The sequence below is a fragment of the Budorcas taxicolor genome, chromosome 7 (assembly GCF_023091745.1).
Source record: "Budorcas taxicolor isolate Tak-1 chromosome 7, Takin1.1, whole genome shotgun sequence".
NCBI classification, from domain to species: domain Eukaryota; kingdom Metazoa; phylum Chordata; class Mammalia; order Artiodactyla; family Bovidae; genus Budorcas; species Budorcas taxicolor.
Window position 1 is genome coordinate 38013014 of NC_068916.1, and position 21213 is coordinate 38034226.

General features: G+C 54.9%; 2 protein-coding genes across 3 annotated transcripts; both read left to right on the forward strand.

Moving 5' to 3' along the window:
- Positions 1-6610: 6610 nt before the first annotated feature.
- EIF4E1B (eukaryotic translation initiation factor 4E family member 1B) lies at positions 6611-9498 on the forward strand. Its single transcript, XM_052643486.1, has 7 exons — positions 6611-6628; positions 6705-6853; positions 7159-7254; positions 7862-7925; positions 8630-8743; positions 8889-9028; positions 9384-9498. The coding sequence occupies exons 1-7, from the start codon at positions 6611-6613 to the stop codon at positions 9496-9498; spliced, it is 696 nt and encodes a 231-aa protein (XP_052499446.1).
- Positions 9499-11331: 1833 nt separating this feature from the next.
- Positions 11332-20333, forward strand: TSPAN17 (tetraspanin 17). Of its 2 annotated transcripts, none has more exons than XM_052642992.1 (9): positions 11332-11550; positions 14804-14854; positions 14945-15091; positions 16093-16263; positions 18357-18482; positions 19029-19076; positions 19564-19680; positions 19769-19830; positions 20180-20333. In XM_052642992.1, the coding sequence occupies exons 1-9, from the start codon at positions 11464-11466 to the stop codon at positions 20190-20192; spliced, it is 822 nt and encodes a 273-aa protein (XP_052498952.1). In that variant the 5' UTR covers positions 11332-11463; the 3' UTR covers positions 20193-20333. The 2 variants fall into 2 exon arrangements, with proteins under 2 accessions (XP_052498952.1, XP_052498951.1); XM_052642991.1 differs by having other exon boundaries at positions 20279-20333.
- The last annotated feature ends 880 nt before the right edge of the window (positions 20334-21213 follow it).

The following is a 21213-nucleotide window of genomic DNA, read 5'->3' on the forward strand; positions in this document are numbered from 1 at the left end:
AAGTATGAAAAGGAAAGAATAGTTACTGAGTGAGCCACTAGCCCCTCTGCCCCGCGAAAGGTTTTTGCCTCCAATTTTTTTATTTTTAAAAACCTCAAGCCTCGAAAAAAGTTCCAAACATAATGTGAAGTTGCTCAGTCGTGTCCAACTCTTTGTGACCCCATGGACTGTAGCCTGCCAGGCTCCTCTGTCCATGGGGTTTCCCAGGCAAGAACACTGGAATGGGTTGCCATTTGCTTCTCTGGGGGATCTTCCCAAACCAGGGATCGAATCCAGGTCTCCTGCACTGCAGGCAGACACTTTACTGTCCGAGCCAACAGGGAACCCAAACATAATACAATGAACAAAACCTTTAGAAAAGTCATAATATTAGCACAATGAATACCCAGATATCCTCACCTAGGTTTGCCAGATGTTAACATTTGCTACATCTTTCCTTCTCTGTCTGCATATGGGCTGTCTCCAGAAGAAGGTGGCATGGTTACTGGGTCACCACTTCCCAGCATGCTGGACTCTACCCCGTGTCACATGGTTGGCCCTCTTTTAGGGTATAGGATGGCAGAGTCCGGACCCCTGGGTCTCTTTCTGGCCAGATCCTAAACCTGTGAGTTCTCAGGGCCCTCTGTTTGTTTCTGTTCTCTCTCTGACCTGGAAAATAGGCCCCTCTATTCCTCTTTTCTCTCCCCTTCTTAAGAATGTACTAAGAAGCTTCTGGAGAGGGAAGCCTGGGAGAGCGTGGGGAAGGGGATGGGAGAAAAATCTCAACTGGAGCAGCAGGGGTTCTCGTAAGAGAGTCCCAGGATCCTAGTTTCTGCTTGGGTTTCCATAAAAATACAGTTGTGCCTTTATAACTCTGCATGTGGGGCCTAACCATGTGACTGGACATTTACCAACATTCCTGCTGTCCAGGCCTCAGGATGGGGAGGAAGGCAGGCAGGATGGGCGGCCTAAGATCAGGCAGGGGTGGGGGGTAATACTGATTGAACACCTGTCTGCCAGGCACTATATCCATTATATCACTAAGTCCTAAAGTCAATCCTTTAAAGCAGGCATTTACATTCCCACTTTACAGATGAAAGAACCAATACTCAGAGAGGGAAAGTAACTGGTCCTTGGCATCTAGTCTTTTCAGTCAGTCTTTCCTGAGTGTCTACTGTGTGCGAGGTACTGTTCTAGGCACTGGAGACTCAGCAGAAAAGACGCATGAAGTTCTTGCTCTTCTAGAGCTCACTGTTCAAGAAGGCGGCAGATAATTAACAAATGACTAGGGAGAAGGCAATGGCATCTCGCTCCAGTACTCTTGCCTGGAAACTCCCATGGATGGAGGAGCCTGGTGGGCTGCAGTCCGTGGGGTCGCTGAGGGTCGGACACGACTGAGCGACTTCACTTTCACTTTTCACTTTCATGCATTGGAGAAGGAAATGGCAACCCACTCCAGTGTTCTTACCTAGAGAATCCCAGGGACGGGGGAGCCTGATGGACTGCCGTCTCTGGGGTCGCACAGAGTCGGACATGACTGAAGCGACTTGGCAGCAGCAGCAGCAGTGACCAAAGAAGATCCCTTAGACTGTGTTACTTTTGTCAAAATCAGTAACACTTACCTCGCTAAGTCTAATGTCAGTTCTCCCTTGTGGCTCTGACTTCTGAGTACTTGCCATGAGCGAGGCCCTGCCCTAGGAACTGCAGAACAGAGTCGTGAGTAAAAGAGGCCCTGGGGACCTTATGTTCTAGCACCAGAAGGCAGATGATGAGTAAAATAAATAAGTAAAATACAGGGTGTGTCAGGAGGTGGAAGTGCTTGGAGAGAAAGCAAAGAAGAGAAAGGGCATGGGAGTGCTGCAGCAGGGGCTGAGCGCTTGACCAGTTAAATACAGTGGGCAGGGAAGGGCTGGCTTGAGGTAGGAATTGAGGAAGCAGCCAGTGTAAAGTCCTAGGGCAGGTGCGGGTCTGGCATGTTTGAAGACCTGTAAGGCAGCCAGTGTGGCTGTAGGGGTGGAGAGTCATGGAGAGGGGCTGCTGAGAGCTGGTGGGGCCTTACAGACCCTTGGGCTGTGAGCACAGGAGTGATGTAATCTCACTTTCCTTTTTAAGGTTCGCTGTGTAGACAGTCGCTCAGTCATGTCCGACTCTTTGCAACCCCATGGACATCTCCAGGCCAGAATACTGGAGTGGGTAGTCTTTTCCTTCTCCAGGGGATTTTCCCAACCCAGGGATTGAACTCAGGTCTCCTGCATTGCAGGTGGATTCTTTACCAGCTGAACCACAAGGGAAGCCCAGGAATACTGGAGTGGGTAGCCTATCCCTTCTCCAGCGGATCTTCCCAACCCAGGACTTGAACCAGGGTCTCCTGCATTACAGGTGGATTCTTTACCAACTGAACTATCAGGGAAGCTGGGAGAAATATCAATAACCCCAGATATGCAGATGACACCACCCTTATGGCAGAAAGCGAAGAAGAACTAAAAAGCCTCTTGATGAAAATAAAAGAGGAGAGTGAAAAAGCTGGCTTAAAATTCAACATTCAGAAAACTAAGATCATGGCATCTGGTCCCATCACTTCATGGCAAATAGACGGGGAAACAATGAAACAGTGAGAGACTTTATTTTTCTGGGCTCAAAAATCACTGCAGATGGTGACTGCAGCCATGAAATTAAAAGACGCTTGCTCCTTGGAAGAAAAGCTATGACCAACCTAGACAGCATATTAAAAAGCAGAGACATTGCCGACAAAGGTCTGTCTAGTCAAAGCTATGGTTTTTCCGGTAGTCATGTATGGATGTGAGAGTTGGACTATAAAGAAAGCTGAGCACCGAAGAATTGATGCTTTTGAACTGTGATGTTGGAGAAGACTCTTGAGAGAACCTTGGACAGCAAAGAGATCCAACCAGTCAATCCTAAAGGAAATCAGTCCTGAATATTCATTGGAAGGACTGATGCTGAAACTGAAACTCTAATCCTTTGGCCACCTGATGCGAAGAACTGACTCATTGGAAAAGAACCTGATGCTGAGAAAGATTGAAGGCAGGAGGAGGAGATGACAGAGGATGAGATGGTTGGATGGCATCACTGACTCAATGGACATGAGTTTGAGTAAACTTTGGTGATGGACAGGGAGGCCTGGCGTGCTGTAGTCCATGGTGTTACAGAGTCAGACACAACTGAGTGACTGAACAGAACTGCAGTGAATTGTGTAGACAGTAGATTGTTCTTGGGCCACGGAGGAAGCTGGGGCCAGTATGCATACCATTGCCATAGTACAGGGAAGATGACAGTCCATTTGGGCTAGGGTGCGGCGATGGAGATGGAGAAAAGCGGCTGGATCCTGGATATTTTGTAGGTAGAGCTGAATATGGAATGTGCTGATGGATTAGAAAGAGATGAGTCAGGACCAGCCCAGGATTTTTGGCTGAGTAGGTGGAAGGATGGAGAAGATTATGGGAGGAGAAAGTTGGGGGATAGGGGAAAGCCAGGAATTCAGCTTTGAATGCAATAGGTGTGAGACAGGTGCATGTAAGATGCCCAGGTGGAGCTGTGAGCAGGCAGTTGGATGTGCTCTTCAGGATTTCATGCCAGGCCACAGGTGTTCTGTGCATGTGACATCCAATGCCCATGCCTGAATGGGATCATGAAATGGCAAGTGCTGACAGAGCAGAGCTGAGGTCCAAGGGCTCAGTCCTGGGAACTTCCAAGGCAAAGAGAAATTTTGTTCACATCTGTGTTCCTCAGTGCCTAAAACAGTGCCTTGGACATGGACCCTGGGACTCTAATAGAATACAGTGGTGGTGAAGCTGTGCCAGCTTTCAGGCTGGTGCCTTAAGAAACAGGCAGCCTCTGCCTCTCATCTCTTGGGACACTCATCCTGGGAACCCAGCCATTGTGCCATGGGGAAGCCAAGTGGTCATGTGCAGAGGCCACAAAGATCTATCCCAGTTGACACCCCAGCTGAGGTTCCATCTGACAGCCAGTGAAGACTGCCCCGCTAGAGTGCGCAGACGGCCCCTGTCCTGGCCTGTGAGCCATTCCAATCGACAGGGCTTTGGAGTAGAGAGGGACCATCCCTATCAAGTGCTACCCAAACTGCAGGTCTGTGAGCAAAATAAGTTATTATTGTAGTTTTAAGTCACTGGATTTCGGGTGGTTTATTATACAGCAACAGGAAGCGGGGACTCCATGCCCACCTCTCCAGAGCCTGTGTGTTTGTGTGTGTTAGTTGCTCAGTTGTGTCTGACTCTTTGTGACGCATGGACTGTAGCCTGCTAGGCTCCTCTATGCATGGAGTTCTCCAGACAAGAAAACTGGAGTGGGTTGCCATTGCCCTCCTTCAGGGGATCTTCCCTACCCAGGGATCAAACCTGGATCTCCTGCCCTGCAGGCATATTCTTTACCATCTGAGCCACCAGGGAAGGCCCTCCAGAGCCTAAACCAAACACCACTGAGTCTTCCTTTTAAATACCTCTGAAATCAATCACATGCTCTCATCTTTCCAGCTGCCCCATTCGTCACCTGGACAACCGTGTTTGCATCCAGATAGCTCTCCTTCCATTCACTCTTAATTGAGCAGGGTCTGTTTCCTACACAGCAGCCAGGGAACTTGCTAGAAAGCCCATCTGATTACCTCCCCAGCCCTTGAAGCACCCAGTGGCTCTCCGCTCTCCTAACATCAAGACTCACCATCCTTTCCCCTTTAGGCGTCAGCTGCACTGGTCTTTATTCTCTTCCTCCAGTACCTAATGTTCCCTTTGCCCCAGAACCTCTGCCCATGCCGCTTCCTCTCCCAGAGATACCCCCTCCACTGGGCTCATTAACTCTCGCTCAAACATCACCTCTTCTGTGAACTGCCTCTGAGTTGGTAGCTCTCAAAATGAGGTTCCTGACCAGCTCATCCAGGAACTTGTTAGAAATGCCAGTTCTCAAGCCCAAGCCAGGTGTTCATTTGTTTATGCTAAGTCACTTCAGTCCTGTCTGACTCTTTGCGACCCCATGGACTGTAGCCCATCAGGCTCTTCTGTCCATGGGATTCTCCACGCAAGAATGCTGGAGTGAGTTGCCATGCCCTCCTCCAGGAGATCTTCCTCACCCAGGGATTGAACTCACATCTCTTACATATCCTGCATTGGCAGGCGGGTTCTTGACCACTGGCGCCACCTCAGAGGCAGAGTGCAGGGGTCAGTATTTAGCAAGCCCTTCAGGTGATTCTGATCCATGCTCTTGAGAAGTGCTGCTCTAGAGCCCCCAGTTCAGGTCATGGGCTTGGTCTGCTCCCATCTGAGAATCCGTTTCGCTCAGAGGCTTGCGTTTGCTGTGACACAGGTCTTTGTGAGATGATCTGATGTCTGCTCCCCTGACAGACCAGAGCACAAGGGGCACTCATCTGCTCCTCATTGCCTCCCAGCACCCAGCCCCCCACAGGCCTGGCAGCACCACCTGGAGCTTAGAGATGCGGGTAGAACGGATATTAACTGTCACCCATGGCTCTCCTGTGTGTGGCAGAGGGGAAGACACTGGTCTCTTACAGAGCTGGGCCAAGGGGAGTGTGAGAAACCTTAAGAAACTTGGGGAGGTTTCAGCCCCTGCAGAAAAGGCTGCTGTTCAGAAGGTGGGGAAAGGATATCCAGCTTTCCCTCCCTCTCTTGCCCAGTCCCTCCTCCACCCTGGGCAGGCCCTCAGCTGATTGCTATTGACTACTGAGCAGGCCTTGTTCTGTGGACTGGTTTTATACCACTTAATACAGTAAGCTTCTGAGTTGTGTTTCATTAATGTTCCAATTTTACAGACAGGAAGACTGAGACTCAATGAGGTTCATGTACTTGGCTGAGGTGGGGGCAAGGAGGACTTGATCCGGCTGTGGACAGGTGCACTGGCCCTTGCCAACCGTGGCCAGGTGGAGAATGCTCAGGTGGACGGGAGGGAAGGAACATGAGTGCAGTGGACACAGGGGCCATGCGGATCCGCATTTGCTTTTCCAAAAGGCAGCGTTGGCTGCAACAGATTGGGAGAAGGAGGCCCCGGTGTTGCCAAACCTAAAATTTCAAAATGTGGATTTCTAATATACAAGCTTCTTGTTTCTAAATAATCACATAAAAAAGAAAACCCACAGATGTTTCCAGAGACTAGATACATGCCTGTGTCAAATGACATTGGTGGCAAAAATTGAGGGGTGAATGACAGCAGAGCCCAAAGGGAGACACCACAATGTCTGTATTGTCTCTGACCTGGCCCCACCCTGCTCCCCCCCACCTTCTGCCATGTCTGGGTCAATCCACTTTAATTTCAGAGGATGTGGTTTCACTAAGGGCAGACCCCTAATACTGACCCTTGCCATCCTGTCTCAGCCCCCAAATGACCAGTGCCATGTGGGCCGAGGCTAGGTCTGCCTGGTCACAAGCTGTGTCCCCAGACCCCAGCCTGCATGCAGAAGGTGCTCACTAAATGCTTGCTGATGGAACTAATAGTGTAAGCCCTTCCTCCTCGGAACACCACACCCCCTACCCCCACGCTGGCTCCTCCCAGTCGCCTGCCCGGGATGAGCTGGGCGGGGCGATGGTGGGTTTAAGGCCGGCTGCTGGAGGCCCCCTCGGATGGCTGGTGCCTGTGGAGCTCACGCTACAGCATGGCTGCCGCCCGCCCTGTAAGTCCACCCATCTGCCCCCTTGGGCATCGAGGGCCTGGGCTCACTGCCCAGCTTGACTCCTCTCCTTGGTCAGGCTGAAGAGGCTGAGGATGGGATCCAAAAGTGGAAGAAAGAGGAGGAGAAGGAGGAGGAGGAGGCAGCCGCCGGGCCGTGCATGGGAGAGGAGGCTCTGAGGAAGGCCCCGGAGGAGGGCAAGCTGGACTTACACCCACTGCTCAACAGGTAGGGCAGGCCCTACCCTTAGCTTTGACCTCACTTCCTTATCTGGGAAAGGCCAGAGCTGCCCTAAGACTTGGGCCCAGCTGGCCCTTTCAGCCTTAATCCAGCTGAGATTCCGAGTTAAAGCCTCCCCCAGCCTCTCAGGATCACTGTCCCCATCACCTTATGGGGCCGGTGCTACAAACCCTACCTCCCTGTTGGCTCAGGAAGGAGCCGGACTTCCGGGCCAACCTACTGCTGTGGACGTGGGGTGGGGCGGGCAGGTGGATGCACTCTTGCTTCCTCCTGCGCCCTCCCCCACCCCCCAGGTGGGCTCTGTGGTTCTTCAAAAATGACCGCAGCCGAGCCTGGCAGAACAACCTGCATCGGGTCACCAAGTTCAACACCGTGGAGGACTTCTGGGCGTGAGTGTCTGTCCCTCATGGAGGAGGCTGAGGTCAGGGGGCCTTAGCTGTGGATCCTTCCCAGACCCGACCCCTCCAGGGAGCTGTTGCCTACACCGCTTTCCCAGCCCTTTCTGGGGTCTTACAGCATCTCCTGAGGGCTGGGGCTTGGTGGGCTCTGCAGGGAAGTGGTGGGGAGTTTGGGCTGGGTCACAGCCCCTGCCCCCAAGCCTTCCTGGGACTCAGGGAGAAAGCCTGGGAAGTGGGAGAAGCAAGGAGTTGACCATGACTCTGCTGCTTTATGCCTTGTGACCCTAGGCGAGTTCCTTCCCCTCTCTGAGCTTGTCTCAGCTACTGAATGAGTTTCAGACTGTTTCATCTGTGGTGATCCAGTGAGGGGGTCTGCCAGGTGCTTCACAAACCCTGGGGGTGGGTGACAAGGTGGGATTTGAGGGTCTGGGTAAATGGGGATGGAAGTTTTTGGCAGGGGGCACCAGTATGAACTAAGGCTTGGAAGCTGGAAGGTGGGTGGAAAGCAGTGGGGTAAGAAGTTGAGGGATCTGAGGCAAGTTGAAACCAGGCCCTAAAAAGCTTAGCCTTTCAGCCTGGGGTGGGGGTCTCTCTCCAGGATATATAATAATATCCAGCTGGCCAGTAAGCTCTCTTCCGGCTGTGACTACGCCCTGTTCAAGGTAAGCTCGGCTTCCCCCACTCCCCAGGACACAGTGGGGCTGGTTTCTTCCAAGCTTCCCCCCTCACAGGGGCTTTGACAGTGCGGTATTGAGGACAGCCTTCCTTGGGGCCAAGCATAACTTCCAGTTGGAGGACTGCTATCCAGAAGCTGGGGCAGAGTGTCAGACCTGAGCCCCATCTTGAAGAACAGGGGAGGGGGGGAACAAGGGGGAGCAACGAAGGGGGTCTAGGTATCTGGCCTGGCTCTTTAACTTGGGGACTGCATCAGGGTTGCCTGAGGACACTCGTCAATGTCCAGGCCTGTCCTTGGAGGGGCTGGGCAGTGGCGCCCTGATGTCCACGTTTGCAGATTTTCCTAGGTGACTCGTGCCCAGCGAGCCTGGGATGTCTGTCCCTGGCCACACTGGGGTTGCCCCAGACACTTCCTTTAATCACCCACATCTGAACTCTCATCTCAAGGATCTTGGTTCAGCAAAGCAGACAAAAACACATCTATGCAAGGCTACGTGAGGTGACCTATATTGAGGCTTAGGGGCCCACGGGAGCTCACAGGAGGGTCTGCAGGGCTGACCCTGCTTGTACTGAAGGGTGAAGACAGAAGACCTAGTCTGTGGAGGGGCTGGAGCAGGGCCTGGGGAGGTGGCCAGGCACTCACTTCCCTTCGAACAAAGGGAGGTGGTTGATTCACCAACCTGCCTCCCAGGATGGCATTAAGCCCATGTGGGAAGACAGCAGGAATAAGCGGGGTGGCCGCTGGCTGGTCAGCCTCACGAAGCAGCAGCGCCACATTGAGCTGGACCACCTGTGGCTGGAGACAGTGAGTGGGGGGTTGGGCGGGAGGCTGGGTGGGGAGGGTTCCCAAGGGAAGGGGCTGGGCTGGTGTGGTAGCAGTGGTCTCAAGGATGGTGGGGGCAGTCTCTGTGCCCACCAGAAGGCCTCATCCTCCTCCTTTTCGGGTCCAGCTGCTGTGTCTCATCGGGGAGAGCTTTGGGGAGCACAGCCAGGAAGTGTGTGGGGCCGTCATCAACATCCGAGCCAAGGGGGACAAGATTGCTGTGTGGACACGAGAGGCAGAGAACCAGGAGGGCGTGCTACACATTGGGTGAGGGGTATCTCTGGCATAGGGTGGGGGCTGAGCCTCTTCTAGGGGAGAAGATGGAAGGGGAATGGCTTGGCCTGCAAGAGAGACCTCTAGAATCCTCCATGCTGTCTCTCCCTTCTTTCTTCCACAACTTGTGCAAAGGGTGTGGAGTCTACATTTCCATCTATTTCTTGCAGACCTCTTTTCTTTTGCATGAGTCACATTTCATGTTTCCACACGGGTAAGACACACACAACAGGAGTTACTGTGGCTGGAACCAGGGTAGGGGCTCTGGGCATAGGACCCATGGTCCCAGGTTAACTGCAGGACCTGCTGCTGACTGCCTGTCTCCTTTCCTCTCCCACTTACCTCCCAGACGTGTCTACAAAGAGCGCCTGGGCCTCTCCACAAAGACCATCATTGGGTACCAGGCCCACGCAGACACAGCCACCAAGAGCAACTCCTTAGCCAAGAACAAATTTGTGGTGTGAGAGGACCCTGAGCCTCCCATTGCTGTGTGTATTTATTTCTCAAGGGGGCTGGGCTGGGCTGAGGGAAGATGGCATGTTTCTTCCCTATCCTGGGGCTCAGGCCTAGGGGTGAGTAACCAACTTGAGAGCCCAGGGCAGTGGAAAGGTGGAGAAAACCCTGGGCTTTTTAACCCTGGGGGGCTGGGTTGGATACAGTGTGGTGTGGTGAGTCACTGGTGGAGGAGGTGGGACGGCAAGTGGAAAGAGAACAGGAGAGAATCCTAGGATTCAGGACTAACTCCATGCCCCCCACCTTGGAAAGAAGTTAGGTGTTCTGAAGGCCAGTCTCTTCCATTTGGGGGTGGGGGTTCAAGGCCACTGACAGAGCTGGAGCTCAGGGACAAGAGTGGGGGCTCTGAGTGATCATTCTGCTTTAAAAACTTATGAGTTGCCTCTCATCGGATTTGTAGCCGTGGAGCCTATGCTTTATCCCACACCTTCACTCAGTCAGCTGTGTGTGGGTCCCTAGGGTAGAGGGGTGGGGTTGATGAGGGCCTGGCCCAGGAGAGGTGATCAGGCCTTACGGTGGCTCTGCCAGAGGTGGATTAACCAGAAGGTGAAGTTTAAGCCCCTTTCTCTTCCTGTTCTAAATAAATACTTTAAACAAGATTTTTTAAAAATTCAGGTTTTGTTTAAAGTGACTTATTTATTTTGGCTGTGCTGGATCTTTGTTGCTGCTTGGGTTTTCCTCTGAGGGTAGCGGGGGCTACTCTCTGGTTGCAGGGCAGGGGCTTCTCACTGCGGTGGCTTCCTTGTGGAGTATGGGCCCCAGGGCGCGCCCGCCTCAGTAGCTGCAGCTTTGGGGCTCTAGAGCACAGGCTCGATAGTTGTGGTACACGAACTTAGTTGCTCCGTGGCATGTAGGATCTTCCCAGATCAGGGATCGAACCTGGGTCTCCTGAATTGGCAGGAGGATTCTTTATCACTGAGCCAGCAGGGAAGCCCAAAGTTGGAATTATTTTTAAAGAGGACTCTAAAATTCGCCCCCCTAAACCTTGGTCTGCTCCAGTCTTGCCTTGAGAGGAGTCATGTGAGACCCCTTCGGTAACAAGGAGCCTGATCAAGGGAGATGCTGGTATGGGGAAGAGGGGTTAGACGGTGCGGGGCGGTGCTTCAACCACTAAAGGGGTTTGAACTGGGGGCTGCGGTATATGCCCCCCAGCAAAACTGAAGGGGCAGGGAGCAGCAGGCGCAGCTCTCACAAGACCCAGGTGTCATCCCGTCTGAGTTTGAACCAGTAGAGACTGAACTGAATTTCCGAGTGAAAAGCACTTCTGATTCGACTGCACGTGTGCTAAAAAACACCACCCATATAACTATTCTCTGTTCGCTCACCAACGCGGTCGTTACTCCTTTTCGGGGATGGGCGCAAGGCCGGGGGTTGGGGTGGAGCTGGTACTGATCCTTGTGGTGTGGGGGAAACCGGGGGTCTTTAGTGCCTGCGACTTGCGGAGCTTTCCGCAAGCATCTGAGGTGGGTCCGAAGGACGCAGCGGCAGCCAGCGTAGGGGCAGAGTCAGACCTAGAGGCGGGGCTCCCAGGGGGCTGAGTCGGGCAGTGGGGAGGGGCCTGGACTTGGGGTGGTGTGCCTGTATGGGGGCGGGGCCCGGAGGGGAACAGTCGGGAGGGGCGGAGACAGACCCAGAGGCGGGGCTCCAAAGGGGACTGCGTGGGGCTAGGGGCGGAGCCTAGGGCGGGGCGGAATCAGGCATAGAGGAGGGGCTCTGAGTGGACCGAGCGGGGATTGTTCGAGCGCCGGGGGCGGTCCCTGCGGGGCGGGCGGGGCCCGACGGGCTCTCTGTGTGGCCGCGGCCATGAAGCCGCAGCCGCCGGGCTAGGCCCCGGGCGGCTCTAGCCCAGGGCGGCCCGCGGAGGGCTGGGCCCAGCCTCCGGGCCCGGTTGCCGGGCCGGCGTGCGGCCACTCACGATGCCCGGCAAGCACCAGCACTTCCAGGAACCCGAGGTCGGCTGCTGCGGGAAATACTTCCTGTTTGGCTTCAACATCGTCTTCTGGGTGAGCGCGGGGCGGGTTCTGGGCCCTGTGCTGGGGGTGGCGGAAGGAGGAGGCTCAGTCCCCTACTAGGGGGAGACACTCTTTGCCACAAGGCCTTGGGACCGTCCCCTAACTTCTTCCTCCCCTTCCCACCTCCACGCCCACCCTCTGGAGCACCTGAGGGAATTAGAGAGGCCCGGATTGCAGGGGGCGGGTCCCAGCCACTGCGGTAGTAGGATGGGGAGGGGTAGTCTTCCGGGGTCTCTTCAGGGCTCAGCGGAGAAATGGGAGGTGTTTCGGTGAAGACCCCGCGGCCCTGCTTGGTGCGGGTCGCCCGCTCTCCCTCTCTTACCCTGAGGTGTAAGGGGTCCGCGGAGCCCCACCTCTGGTTTTGCCGATAGGGAGGAAAGCCTCCGCGAAGGGCTGGATTCCCTCTCCAGCCCTTTTACCGCTCCAGTACCTGGGCCTACCGCTTCGCCTTAAGCCCTTATAAACAGGTGGGGGGGCGAGGGGCGCGGGAATAGGTCAAACTCCCACCCCCAAACTAAGAGGCTTGCAGGCAAGGAGGGCAATCGCCCTAGTTCTCAGCCGAGGACAGGGGGATATTCCCTAATGAAAGGCCAGGAGAGCTGGCCTTGGGGAACAGAATTCAGCATTCCACAGCTGAGCAAATGGAGGTGTCAGGGCCAGGCTGTCCCTGTCTGGAGAAGGGAACTGCTGGTGCCCCTCCCAGGGTGGAATCCATATCCCTGGGGTTGCCAAGTCATCTTTCCCTTCTCCCTCCCCCATCCCATCTCTCCAAGGCTACTTGCTGACTCTTCAGCCTCTACTCCTGACGCCTTGGTCAGAATATCAGGCCCACTCAGTTTTGTTTAGCAGGAATCAGTGGCACTGCCCTCTGCCCACAAGCTGCTCCGGCAGTGTGGGTGTCCTTTGACCCCTGCAGTGCCACAGCCTCAAGAGTGTGAGCCATGTGCAGAGAGCTGGTTTGGTGGGAAAGTCTGGGGCTCTAGTTGTCTTGGGCCTAGCTGTGAGACAGTGGGCAAGTCACTTCTCTCTGGGCTTCAGCTTCCCTAACAGGGAGTCGGGGATGATGAAGCCTGCTCCTCAGGGCTGTTAGGCAGATGACATGAGTTATAACTTACTGTATTCTCCCAGTCACTTTAATTATATCTACATTTTATAGGTGAAGGAACAGGCACAGAGAGGTTAAGTCATTTAACCCAGAGTCACACAGCCAGGAAGTGCAGAGCCAGGGTGGCAGCTCGGTGGGCAGTAGGTGGAGGTGAGGCTGAGCACTGAGCAGAGGGAGCTGCCAAATGTCAGCGGCGGTGGGGGTCGGGGGAGCGAGGCATGAGAGACCCAGGCTTGTTCCAGGGTTCCCCAGGATGGGACTCTTAAGTGTGAAAGGCCCCAGGGCTGGGGCAGAGTTTGAGTTTCATGTTGAGGGCAGTGGGGATGGATTTGTTTTAGTTTCTGTATTAGAGGCAGATCTGCCTGACTGCCATGGGCAAGGAGACCAGGGAGGCAGGCTAGGGCAAAGGAGGGGTGATGGCGGGTGGACAAGGTGAGGAAGGTTTCAGGGGAGGTTATCAGGCTGAGTTGACAGGACTGGCCCAGAGCACCCTGCGGTGTCTGGCTTGATGTTTTCAGTTTGTCCCGTGCACCACCAACCATGATCTTACCCTTGGGCCTTTGCCAGTACTTCTGACCGAAATTCAGTACTTCTGCCTGAAATTTAGTACTTCTACCTAGAATTCAGTACTGCCTGGAATTGTTTTCTCTTCAGTGCCCTGTTTCACCATTCAGGCCTCAGCTAAAATGTCACCATGCTCCCTAACTGAAACATGCTGCCCCCCCCCCACCCTATCACTTCCCATCACATCACCCTGTTTGATTTTCTTTAAAGGCTCTGTTGGTATCTGAAACTACCTTGCTTGCTCACTATGGGTTTCCGCCACTGGAGTGTAAACTCCATGAAGGCTGAGAGCTCATGTGCCCTTTTCACTGATGTATTGTCGGTGCATGACATGGAGCCTGGCACTCAGAGGCTTTTGCAGCAGGCAGGTGGACTAAGGGCTCTAGAGCCAGAGAGAGGTTTGCTTGGAGATTGGGAGATTGCCAGTGTCATGATGAGGTGAAAGATGAGTTTGAGAAGAAGAAGGGTAGGTTGGAGGTTGAGGTTGGAACCTGGTGGAGGAGGGGTTGGCTTTGTGCCTGGCACCACTGAAGCAGAGCCTTGTAGGAGGGAGGCTGAGAAAGGGCTGGAGGAGGAATGGCATTGCGTTAGCCGTGGGGAGGTTCGAAAAAGAGAAAGTAGTAATCATTCACCTGTCTAAAGGCTGTGGGCGGGTCAGATGGGATGAGGCAGGAGAAGTAAGGTTTGGTTTCACATCCCAGATCCAGTGTGGGGGAGGGAAGGAAAAGTATTTCTGGAAAACGAGTACAGCAGTGAGAGGAGCCTGGGGTCAGAAAGGGGTGGGTGCAAAAGGTGGCTGGCCAGGGGTGGATTTGGCTGAGGCTCTGCGCTGAGGCAGGGAGGGAGCCTGTAGAGAAAGCAAGTGGGAGACGGAGGTCTGAAGAGGTAGGGTCGTGGCCTCACTTGGGCAGGAGGGGCACTCTCCCTCTGAGACTAGATGTCCTGCTCGGGTTCAGGCAGCTGCTCTGAACATCCCGGGCTTGTCCTAGCATGGAGATGAGGTCGGGTGGTGGGTGGTGTTTAGGAGGTCTAGCCCAGGGCCCCCCTGCGGATCCAGCTCTTCGCTGGGATTCCTGGTCATTCAGAGGTCTTTGGCTGTGAGCTGCCAAGATGTACTCTGGCAGATGGAGGCTGGAAAGGTGGGATGGGAGTAGAGTGGCAGTCACAGAATTGCAGGGAAGCAGGAGGACCAGACTTGGGAGAATACTGGAGAGGATGCCAGGAGACTGGAACCCTGCCATAGGCCTGAGGTGAGGGAAGAGGCTCAGGAACCAGTCGCTGCTGCTTGGTGGGACTGTTTTGGCCTTCCTCTGCTCCAATTCTGAAGTTCCAAGAGGGGATCCCTTCTTAGGGCTGGGGAGGGTTCAGTGTTCCAAGAGCTGTGCCCTGTGGGAAGAAACACTGAGATGCAGTCTTCGACAGATGGAAAAGACCCTGGATCCCATTTACAGTGCTTTCCCCTCTTTCTCTCTCTCCCTGTGGCTTCCTGAAGAGCATGAGCACCAGCGGGGAGGGGCCTCTGCTGGGATGGGAAAGCATGCTGGTGCCTTCAGCTCTTTGCTGCTGTTCTTGCAGGTGCTGGGGGCCCTGTTCCTGGCCATCGGTCTCTGGGCCTGGAGTGAGAAGGTAAGGCAGCGGGATGTGGTGCAGGGCTACTATGGGCTGAGATGGTGGGAGGGCCAGTCCCCCCCACCTGCCTCTGTTCCCCCTGCACAGGGCGTTCTCTCCAACATCTCGGCACTGACAGATCTGGGAGGCCTTGACCCTGTGTGGCTGTTTGTGGTGGTTGGAGGCATCATGTCTGTGCTGGGCTTTGCCGGCTGCATTGGGGCCCTCCGGGAGAACACCTTCCTGCTCAAATTTGTGAGTGCCCTCCCACCTAGATTCACTGGGGACCCCAACCTCCTCCCACCCACTTCTTATATATAGTTCATGCTTAATAATGGTAGTTTTATTATTGTGTAATTTTAACAGTGGTCACCAGATTTGCATTGTTACTACATTTATAGGATCCTCTGTTGTAAGTGGGGCTTCCCTGTGGCTCAGCGGTAAAGAAGCCGCGAGTTCAATCCCTGGCTAGGGAAGATCCCCTGGAGGAGGGCATGGCGACCCACTCCAGTATTCTTGTCTGGAGAATCCCATGGACAGAGGAGCCTGGAAGGCTGCAGTCCCTGAGGGTCACAGAGTCGAACACGACTGAAGTGACTAAGCAGCAGCAGCAGCTGTTTTAGGTGACCGACACCTAGTGGCCTGGGCCCTAAGCGAAAATGGCCATTAGGAAAACGCAGGGGTGTGTTAGCTGCCAGTGCCTTTGGATCCAGGGGCCAGCACAGTGTCACTTGGCCTAGCCTCTCTGTGTCCCAGCTCTGTGCCTCTGGGTTGGCTCCAGACCCCTTGGGGTGGAAAGACGTCCAGGAATCGGGCGGGTGGGAGGGGAGTGGTGCGGGGGTACTGGCTTCAAGCCTCTGCTGGAGGCTGAGTCTCTCCTTTCCCAGCCATTCTGCCAAAGTTCTTTAATTGGATCTCCTTAATCCTGATTGGCCACCTCTGGACCAATCCCTGTGGCCCCAGGGGAGTTAGTGCTCTGATTGGTGGGCTCTTGATGCGTGCCTAGTCCTCTATATGGAAGTGGCTCCTCCGGAACCAAAGGAACTGGAGTTGTGTGTGGAGGGTGGCTTCTCAAAGACAATAGAGTAGGTCAGAACAGCGGTATCTTTTTTCATCATAAATCAATACTAATATGGTAAAAGGTGGAGACTCTGGGCTGCCTTGAGTCAGGATGAGGGAGGTTGAAACCGCACTCAGTGGCAACCCCAGTCCCTGTATCTCTTACCCCCACGGTCTGTCTGTCTGCCCGCCACCAGTTCTCCGTGTTTCTTGGCCTCATCTTCTTCCTGGAGCTGGCAACAGGGATCCTGGCCTTCGTCTTCAAGGACTGGATTCGAGACCAGCTCAACCTCTTCATCAACAACAATGTAAAGGCCTATCGGGACGACATTGACCTCCAGAACCTCATTGACTTTGCTCAGGAATACGTAAGTCCGGCATCCAGCTCCAGCTACATACAGGAGGCACCTGCCAGGCAGATGAACAGAGGAGCAAGTTCCCTGTGTGCTGGGACCATTCCCTTGCCTACCAGGCCAGGCAAGACCCAAGGAAGAGAGCCAGGTGTCCCCCTCTCTGAAAGGAAGCCAGCCCTTGGTGATCTCCATGTGCCTAACCCTGCATGGACACAGGGTTGGGGAGCAAAGGCCAGAGGCTTCAAACTGGTAGCTCCTAGGCCAGGCTTAGGACACACTTAAAGGAAGAAATGTGGCATGAAAATATAGATTTCTTCTTCTACTAAGCTGGGCGCACAGTATCAGCCGGGGCTGCATTGCCATTGCCCCTTTGCCGGTAAAGAGGTTCTCTGCTACCATCCCCGTCACTCTCTTTTATTATACCTGTTGGCCCTCCTCTCTCATTTATATTATTTGTTTGGCCTCTGAACTTATTCAGGTTTGAGACCCGCCCCACTGCCCAGAAGCTCTGCCCTTAAGCTTGCAAACCTAACCCCCGTGAAGAAGCAGTCAGTGAACAGTTCAAGAAATCCTAGACACTTTCTGCCTGCACATTCTCACCCACTCACACACTTCATCACACACACTCATAGTCGCACCCACTTCAACAGTCATGCTCTTTTGATGCCATCCACCCCAAGAACTCTGGGATCCAGAGGTGAACCAGAGCTGGTGCCTGTTTTGAGGAGCTCTCAACCCAGGGCAGAAGTAAAGGAAGAGCCAGGTGGTTAGGATGTGATTGATTTTTTCATTTAACGCAGAATCGTGATGGACCAACTATGTGCTGGGTCCTGAGCTAGGTGCTGGGGATTCAGGGGTGAAAAAGAGCTGCTGCTGCTGCTGGTGCTAAGTCGCTTCAGTTGTGTCCAACTCTGTGTGACCCCATAGATGGCAGCCCACCAGGCTCTGCCATCCCTGAGATTCTCCAGGCAAGAACACTGAAGTGGGTTGCCATTTCCTTCTCCAGTGCATGAAAGTGAAAAGTGAAAGTGAAGTCACTCAGTTGTGTCTGACTCTTCGCGACCCCATGGACTGCAGCCTACCAGGCTCCTCCGTCCATGGGGTTTTCCAGGCAAGAGTACTGGAGTGGGGTGCCATTGCCTTCTCTGGAGAAAGAGCTAGGGACCTGTCTTTGTGCAGATGGTGATTTGGGGGAACAGACAGATGATAAACAAGCAAAAGAAACAAACGTGTGTGCGTGTGTAGCATTATAAATTGTGGTAAAGGCTGAAATGGGGAAGCACGGAGGAGGAGAAGGCCTCTAGGGGCTGGCCCTGGGGGAGGAGAAGGAGCAGGGATGTGATGAGAGGAGCCAGTGTTCTCCAGCAGGAGCAGGGGTGCTGAGCAGAGAGGAGGGAGGCAGAGCTGCATGGCTGTGCCTCACTCCCCCTCTTCAGTCCACAGGGCCTACCTGTGTCTGCCACCGAGCTGGTCCCTTGAGGGCCAGCTATTTGCCAGCCTGTGCTGTGTCAGTGAGTTAAGGCTGCCTGTCTCCTCACGAGATTGTGAGCTGCTTGCTTCATTGCAGCCCCACCTGAGGAAGCAGTCCATTGTCTTGGGTAGGGGTCATGGGGATATAGGTGCCCACGATAGCACCCATGAAGTGGGATAGGGCATGATCATGAGGGTGGCAGGATTGCTCTCCTGTCCCTGGAGAGAGGAAAAGAGAAGGTCTTTCGTAAAAATCGTGGGACAAGTGTGGGGAGACCAGGCACAGATAGGGGCCTTCAGCCTCTCTGCAGGGTTTATTGAAACTCCCAACCCTCAAGGTAGACTAGAGGAAGCCACAGTCCTTGGGCCACCGTCCTCGCCCACTCCCTTTGCTCGGCCTCTCTCGGGCTGGGGGACAGGCTCAGGAGCCCCTTCCCACTACCCCCAGCCCCCGTCAACCTGGTCAGGAGCCTCGAGCTGCTCTGATGGCCCCGGGCCCAGGCTCGACCTGTCTGTGGGGAAGTTCCCACCTGACTGGCTGTCTCCAGGCCACTGGCAGCCAGCCTGGGCCTGTCCCCAAGCAGGATGGGGCTCCTGGGGTGGGCCTGGCTCATCCGGGCTCTCCTCCCACCCCCTAGTGGTCTTGCTGCGGAGCCCGAGGGCCCAACGACTGGAACCTCAATATCTACTTCAACTGCACTGACTTGAACCCCAGCCGGGAGCGCTGCGGGGTGCCCTTCTCCTGCTGCGTCAGGGACCCAGCGGTGAGTGCGCCTTGGCGAGGGGCGGGGCCTCAGCGCGCAGGCACAGTCTGGAACCAGCCCACCCCTGACCTCGCCTCAGCCCTGCTCTGGGGGCCACCGATGTCTGGGAAGCCCTCTTATGTGTAGTAGTAGCCCTGCTGGGCTGGGGAGTTTGTGTTTGTGGGTGGCGTTGAGGCCTGCTGGATGGGGACTGCTTCTCTTGGCCCACCATGCTGGGGTGGCAGGGGTAGGGGTTCTGAAACATTCATGGTTTTCTTTAAGAGCAGAAGTTTCTTGCAGTGACATCCCTTCAGTCACAGGGCACAGGGACACTGAGGGCCAGGTGTCTTCCCATTCTTATAACACATGGGCAGGCAGGGCTCCTAAAAAGGAAGCAGTTCAAGCTGGCGTTGTGGCCATGTGCCTTGGCGACAGGGAGAGGCGCTGGGGCCCTAGCCAGCTTCCCTTGAGGAGCGGCGGCCGTGGCGGAATCCATGGTTCCATCCGCTTCCCCTGAGCCCTCATGGGTGCCCCTACCGAGTTGCTCCCTGGTGTGTTTCTCCTCAGGAGGATGTCCTCAACACTCAGTGTGGCTACGACGTCCGGCTCAAACTGGTAAGAGGGGTGGGGACAGGGCTGGGGGCAACTGGGGGGATTCGGATAAGAAGGGGGCCCCTCATACACGCCAAAAGGCCTCAAGGATTCCGGGAGCGGGGGTTGGGGAGGAGGGAGTGCTGAGTCCCAGGAGGCACAGAGGTCTTGATAATGCCGAACCCAAGGCAGTGAACTCCTGTAGAGGAGGAAAACAGAAAGACAGGGATAGCGAAAAATGAACAGCAGTGTGACAGATTCACCTAAGTACTAGGAAGAAGCTAAAAGCAGGGAGGTAATGGGGTTGGGGCAGGGCAGTCAGGGAAGGCCTCAGAGGAGAAGCCATCTGTGCTGAGACCCCAGGGAGGAGAAGGCCCTTTGGTGGGGCTCCAGGTGGCAGGCACTAAGGTATAAGGCCCTGGGCCAGGCTGAGCTTGGTACGCCGGACTGAGGTGGGGCCCCTGGTGGCTGTGGGTGGGCTGAGCCGAGCCTGGTGCCCGTTTGTCCCCAGGAGCTGGAGCAGCAGGGCTTCATCCACACCAAAGGCTGCGTGGGCCAGTTTGAAAAGTGGCTGCAGGACAACCTGATTGTTGTGGCAGGGGTCTTTGTGGGCGTCGCCCTTCTCCAGGTACCACTATGGCCCTGCACAACCTCACTCTGTCCCGGGCAGTCTGCCCTCCCGGTGGCCCCTCCCTCACCTGCCCTCTGTCTTCCAGATCTTTGGCATCTGCCTGGCCCAGAACCTCGTCAGCGACATCAAGGCAGTGAAGGCCAACTGGTGAGGCTGCCACGCTGGCCAAGGCCACTTGCCTGGCCAACCCAGGGACCCTCCACTCTGCCCATAATGGGCAAGGCTGCAGGAGGTGTTTCTGCTTGGACCTGAACCCCACATGGGGCTTGCGGGCCACTACACTGTGCGCCCGTGGAGAGCCACATGGCTCTACCCGGCTGCCTGTCCTGGAGCTGTGTGTACAGAGGGTGGGTGTCACAGGGAGCCGCCATCTGGGCTGCTGTTGGGTGGTTGGCTCTCCAGGGGACTAGGAAGGGCCCAGCTAGGAGGGGGCAGGCCAGGTGGGGTGGGCTTGGGGACTGCTGTTGCCTGGGACTCAGTCTCGCATATCTCAAAGTTCTCTTCACTAGTGACCCCTCCAGGAGCCCACTTCAGCCTCAATGTCTCAGACTCTAAAATGGGTCCAAGAATCTTCTCTCCCTTGCTTGCCTCTCAGGATCAAATATGATGACGGCTACAAACTACTCAAATAAACAAATCCTTGAAAACCAGTGGCTTCAGCCCAGCATCCTGAAGGTTCTGTCAGCTGCAGGGCCTCGGCAGAGCTCTCCACCTTGGGCCCTGGCCCAGACCCACTCCACCAGTGCATTTTCTTGGTCTGGGTAGTATATACATTTGAGCCAACCTTTAAAACATGGTGTATTTCATGTAAAAGTCCAGATCCCAAGCTTCTCGTGAAGATTGGCCATCCGGCCCCAGCGGCTCTTGGGACGTCATCATCCCCTGCGTGCTTCCTATTCTCTGAGAGACCCGCCTGGCCGGTGCTGCTCACCCTGTAGGCTGGGGTTGACCTCCCCTCTGCTGTAGGGTTTTCCCCTGGAAACACCTCGAGGCTGCCGTGGGCCAAGCCTGGAGTGAGACGCAGGGATGTGAAAAATGCAGAGGCCGCACAACTTGGGTGGGGTCCAACCCCACTGGAGACTGAGATGAGTGCCCAGTAGAGTGGCTGAGGTGTGGAATGGAGATCAGGAAGGTTTGGGGAAGGAAATGATTGGAAGTCAAAAACTTGGTGCCCATAGGGTTGGCAGGGAGCCTGCTTTGGGGCCCATGGTGGTTGATGCTGGGTCTCACTTGGAATCAAATGGTGGCCTGCAGAGCTGCCTCATGACCACCAGAGGGCACTCCAGCACAGCTTTGTTTGGGTCTGGCGACTTAACACTGCAACCTCTCGTACAGCCAAGTGGCTGGTGTGTCCACCCTGCTTACCAGTGCTTCCAATTCAGGTAACTTGAGATCTTTGAAAAGAGTTCAGACTTGGGAAGTCTGACTGTTGCTCTCAGCTCTGCCTCTTAGCTGCATGAAGGGGTGTGTGGCATATAAATGCTGCACCCATCCATCCAGGGGGTGCTCTTCGTGGATCAAAGGGATTTG